The sequence below is a fragment of the Otolemur garnettii genome, unplaced genomic scaffold (genome assembly GCF_000181295.1).
Source record: "Otolemur garnettii isolate 467f Iridium unplaced genomic scaffold, OtoGar3 scaffold00010, whole genome shotgun sequence".
NCBI lineage: Eukaryota > Metazoa > Chordata > Mammalia > Primates > Galagidae > Otolemur > Otolemur garnettii.
This window is the reverse complement of record NW_003852405.1, coordinates 1302108-1305286: the sequence shown is the minus strand read 5'-3', so window position 1 is coordinate 1305286 and position 3179 is coordinate 1302108. Positions and strand designations below refer to the sequence as shown.

Below are 3179 nucleotides of genomic sequence, written 5' to 3'. Positions count from 1 at the left end.
GTTGTAGCCGTCATTGTTGTTTGGCGGGTCTGGGCTGGATTCGAACCCACCACCTTAGGTGTATGTGGCTGGCGCCTTAGCCACTTGAGCCACAGGCCCCGAGCCGCCACTTTTTCTAACTTATGTTCTCTCATACCTGTGGAGTGGAATTACCTGCCCATTTTACAGGTGTAGAAAGTGAGACCCCTTAACCAAGGTGACCAGTTAAACTCAAGTGGCAATGCCTGATGACCACTATCTCTGCTGGTACCCAGCCAGGATGGTAGGAGGGGAGAGACATAGATGTGGGTGAGGACAGGAGGCGGACCTGGAGGGCTGGGAGGGGAAGGCCTGTTGTAGCATGGCTGCAGCCCTCACCGCTGCCCATCCCCAGGCTGCCGAGCGCTACCTGTATTTCCCCAACTGGGCCATGGCCATCCTGATCACCCTCATCGCTGTGGCAACCCTGCCCATTCCTGTGGTGTTCATCCTGCGGCACTTCCACCTGCTCTCCGACGGCTCCAACACTCTCTCGGTGTCCTACAAGAAGGGCCGCATGATGAAGGACATCTCTAACCTGGAGGAGAACGACGAGACTCGCTTCATCCTCAGCAAAGTGCCCAGCGAGGCGCCCTCCCCCATGCCCACTCACCGCTCCTACCTGGGACCCGGCAGCACGTCACCCCTGGAAACCAGCGGCAACCCCAACGGACGCTATGGGAGTGGCTATCTCCTGGCCAGCACCCCTGAGTCGGAGCTGTGACCACTGCCCTGACCCCACATGCCTCTCCCCCATACCCAACCTGCCCACTTGTCCAGGCCTGGCCTCTTCCTCCACAGTGGCCCCTGAGCCCAGGCCAGGCCCTTTGCCCAAGGAGAAAGGGTCTGCCTTGCCTCATTCTCCACTTAAGTTCCAGCAGACCTTGTTCCCTCAGCTTGAACAGGGGCAGTAGCAGCTCTGTCCCCCAGTCAGGCCCCCAACCCAACTATCCCTCTGAGAGCCTCTCACCAGACTACAGCTGCGTAATCGGAACACCACAGAAGTCCTGATTCCCAGGGCAGGGAGACTCCAAGTGGCCACTGTAGGAGTCACTCAGCCCTCCCTCTCTCCCTATGACTTGCCACCTGCAGTTCTTAGGGCTCAGGGGTTCCCCTGTCCTGCCCTGTGGTGGTGGGGAGAGGTATTGAGGCCAGGAATGAGGTGTGAACTTTAGCTCAGTCAACTCCCCAAGTGAAAGCTGTGGCTAGGGACAGGTGTGCCAGGGTTTGGGGCTTAGACTTGGGGGAGAGACATGCGAGAGTCCCCAAGTTTTGTTTCCTGAGGTGGGCCTCAATTTAAGGGAGCTGTTCTGCCCTGGGCTCCTGGTGGCATCTTCAAAGGCATCTTCAAAGGCATCAAAGTCCGGTGGCATCTTCCCCCAGGACTTGCCTCTGCCTGGGGTGGATGGGCTGTGCTCTTGCATTTTGCCTGGGAAGGCAGTGACTGGACCCAGAATGCTTCCCCATCTTGATTAGGGCTTAGTTATCTCCTTGCCTCACCCCAACCCCCACCAGATCCTAGAGTGGTGGCCTCTACCTCTCTTCTGGAGAGAGAATGGGACAGTGCAAAGAGAGGTTTCCAGAGCACAAATTGATGATTCCCAGAATAATTTAGATGGTTCGGAGCATAATTGTGAAGCACACACCCCCTCTTCTCACCTGCGGCCCAATTTTCTCTCTAGTGGCAGCTTTTCCCCTGGAACAGGGGCCCTGGGGCTCAGGAGCTCATCCCCAAGAAGCCTCACTCTGGGGGAAAGACAGATAATTTCACTGCCCCTTTGGGCCACCACTCACTCCTTGTTGCACAAGCACAGCTTCCCCCCTCCCCTCCCAGTGTGCATGTCGTGTGCAAACCCCTTAGAAGCCTTTCCTAAGCCTCCTGGGCCTATGGCAGGCAGCACCAGAGGCAGTGCTGTGGACGTTGAAGGCTGCCAAGGTCAAGGGATGAGCCTATCTCCTGAGGCCTGGGCCCTGGGGGAGGCTACAACTGATGGCTGCATCCCCAACCACTGTTACTTCCAGGGGAGACCCTGGAGGAGCAGCTGTCCTCAGAGCACAGCCTGGGGATATTCAGAAACCGACCTGAGGATAAATGACTGTGAAAAATGGATGGATGGATGGGTGGATGGATGGATGGATGGAGAAAAGGAAGGCAGGCAGGCAGACTGGCTGCATCTTGGAGAGCTCTTGGGGCAGGGCAGGAGCTGCAACAGTGCTAGACCTGGACACATTCACAAAGGGTCCCAAAAAAACAGAAGAAACAGACTATGCCCTCCTTTACCCCTGAGTCCCTTTGTCTCCACCCACCCTGCCAGCTGGGGAGGCCCAACCCCACCAGGCCAACTCCCTTACTCATCCTCCCCCATACCTCCCATTTTTCCCACAAGTCATTTCCTGAAAGTTTAGGGGGAGGATAAGAGACCCACATCTCCCCATGCAGATGAGCTTTTGGGGCACAACATCCTGCCGTAGGCCCCCTCACCTAACAACACCTCCTACCTGGCCCCATGCCTGATCCCAAGCAGAATTAGCAACAGGAAAAGCAAGGCCCCAGGAGAGACAGTCTACTATATATACTCTCCTATATATTCTATTTCTATTGTATATTCAATCTGTACATGTGGGTGTAAATGCTGTTAAATGACAAACCCAATATTATACTGTGGCTGGTGGACTATTTTCATCCTCAGTGCTGTACAGATCTATTTTCATTGTATATTTGATATATTTTTAATTTTGTAGCGTGTGGCTGGGCCAGGCCCCGGCCCGTGAGCCTACGGAAGGGGCTGAGCTGGGCTGTTTGCTGGCTGAGTGTGGGCTCAGTAGTGTCCTCGTAGCTTTTTGCTATAGACCAGGCCCTGTCCCAGCTGCCTCTGCTGTGTGTTACACCTAGGGCCTGGAGCTTGGGGTGTTTGTGTGTGTGTGTGTGTGTGGTGTGTGCACACATGTGGGTGTGGGTGTGTATAGGGTGCTGGCTTGTGACTCCCAGTGGTCACCACCTTCCTGAAGACACGCTGCCCTCCCTCTGCCTCTTCCTCCTCCTGTCAGCTCTGTTGGGCCAGGTCTCAGGGCAGGGTCCCTCAGGAAGCCCCCTGCTGTAGGGGAAAGGAATGCATTTGTTGCTGGTGACTCATTGCCTTCATACCACTGGGTTTGCCAGA

General features: G+C 55.7%; 1 protein-coding gene and 1 pseudogene across 2 annotated transcripts in view; both read left to right on the top strand.

Moving 5' to 3' along the window:
• Window positions 1-1128, top strand: part of SLC6A17 (solute carrier family 6 member 17) — a 31599-nt gene extending 30471 nt beyond the window's left edge. For both annotated transcript variants that reach the window (XM_003784049.1, XM_012801669.1), the window contains exon 11: window positions 374-1128. In XM_003784049.1, coding sequence (XP_003784097.1) covers window positions 374-742 — 369 coding nt within the window. In that variant the 3' untranslated portion in view covers window positions 743-1128. The remainder of the gene's footprint in view (window positions 1-373) is intronic.
• Window positions 1129-1905: 777 nt separating this feature from the next.
• On the top strand, window positions 1906-2662 carry LOC105886432 (annotated as a pseudogene).
• Window positions 2663-3179: the final 517 nt, after the last annotated feature.